At 56.5% G+C, this 1,670-nt stretch overlaps 2 protein-coding genes across 2 annotated transcripts; one reads left to right on the forward strand and one right to left on the reverse strand.

Moving 5' to 3' along the window:
- Positions 1-574: 574 nt before the first annotated feature.
- SPRG_15532 (hypothetical protein) lies at positions 575-904 on the reverse strand (the record flags this gene model as incomplete). Its single annotated transcript, XM_012356498.1, has 1 exon — positions 575-904. One exon carries the CDS (start codon positions 902-904, stop codon positions 575-577), a length of 330 nt encoding a protein of 109 aa, XP_012211888.1.
- Positions 905-917: 13 nt separating this feature from the next.
- SPRG_15533 (hypothetical protein) lies at positions 918-1,445 on the forward strand (the record flags this gene model as incomplete). The annotated part of the gene is made up of 2 exons (XM_012356499.1): positions 918-1,167; positions 1,192-1,445. 2 exons carry the CDS (start codon positions 918-920, stop codon positions 1,443-1,445), a joined length of 504 nt encoding a protein of 167 aa, XP_012211889.1.
- Positions 1,446-1,670: the final 225 nt, after the last annotated feature.

A 1,670-nucleotide genomic window follows, 5' to 3' on the forward strand; every position in this document is an offset into this window, starting at 1 on the left:
GAGCGGAATGATCGCCAGAGCCATCGGTTGCTTTGCGAGTCAGGGCGCAATGATCGACAACGCCATCTTGTCGACGGCCGACGTCCCGCCGCAGCAACGTGCTTGGCTTCTCGATCTTGTCAATGCGACGCCACTCTGTCGCCTGCCCACCGGCGTCCAAGAGCTCGTCATCGACTTTGTTGGCCACGCAACGCTCAGCAAAGATGCGGCTCGCGCGGCGGCCACCGTAGCCACAGCTGCGCGAGAGGTCCTTGTCGCGGCATCGCTCGCCTAGACTTCTGCCAATAACCACGACAATTGTACTACACTTTAGCTATCCTATTGTCATCCTTTTGTCATTGTTGTAAGCGTTTTGCGTACAACGGCTCAATTGATAAACACGATATATACGCTTCATTTTCTTTCTCAGTGCTGTGTGCTTTCGGACGTGGCACTGATGCTTATAGCGTGGAAAGAAGGTGCCAAGAAGACGCTCTTGGTCGTCATTTTGGTGCCTGTCAACCTGGAGGAGACACACGACGGCGTTAACACCTCGTAATGTGAGTCCGTTGTCGCATGTGATACATACCGCGCTCTATGCTTTTGCGGATTGCTTGCACGTGAGCGTCGCGCGGTTCGTCTTCCTCACTCTCGCGGGCTCTGGGATCAACTTGAGGACGCACGTGCCTGTCTGTGCCACCCACGCAAAGCCGTTGCTGCCTGCACTTTGGCTAGCACGGCGGGCGCGGTTTTCAAGGCTGCACTTGGCGACCTCTCCTTTGGGCTTGTTCACGTCACGCCACGTATACTTGCCGAGCGTACACGTGTACTTGGCCGGGTACGAAATGGCAGAATACGTTGCACTGGCTGGCATGAGCGAGGGCGTGCTGTCGTAGAGGGTGCACGCGCCGTTGGGCCATGCCATCGCCTGGAACGGGATGCTGCTGCATCTTGGGTTGTCCTCGCACTTCTTCTTGCATTGGTCGACAAGTACCGAGGGTTCGGGACCACCGAGTGGGGCACGTCCCAACTTGGTCCTTGGGCGCGAGAGCCAAGACACGGGGTTTGTGACCGTGCGACCAGGACTTCTCCTGCTGATTCAGAGCTCGGCCGCGTACCGCTTTCACCTCCAGTCCGTTGACTCCTCGCGTGAAGGCGTCGCAAAGCTCCTCTTCTGGGACATGATGCGTCCGAGCGGAATGATCGCCAGAGCCATCGGTTGCTTTGTGAGTCAGGGCGCAATGATCGACAACGCCATCTTGTCGACGGCCGACGTCCCGCCGCAGCAACGTGCTTGGCTTCTCGATCTTGTCAATGCGACGCCACTCTGTCGCCTGCCCACCGGCGTCCAAGAGCTCGTCATCGACTTTGTTGGCCACGCAACGCTCAGCAAAGATGCGGCTCGCGCGGCGGCCACCGTAGCCACAGCTGCGCGAGAGGTCCTTGTCGCGGCATCGCTCGCCTAGACTTCTGCCAATAACCACGACAATTGTACTACACTTTAGCTATCCTATTGTCATCCTTTTGTCATTGTTGTAAGCGTTTTGCGTACAACGGCTCAATTGATAAACACGATATATACGCTTCATTTTCTTTCTCAGTGCTGTGTGCTTTCGGACGTGGCACTGATGCTTATAGCGTGGAAAGAAGGTGCCAAGAAGACGCTCTTGGTCGTCATTTGGTGCCTGTCA

The sequence above is a fragment of the Saprolegnia parasitica genome (genome assembly GCF_000151545.1).
Source record: "Saprolegnia parasitica CBS 223.65 unplaced genomic scaffold supercont2.486, whole genome shotgun sequence".
NCBI classification, from domain to species: Eukaryota; Oomycota; class Saprolegniomycetes; order Saprolegniales; family Saprolegniaceae; genus Saprolegnia; species Saprolegnia parasitica.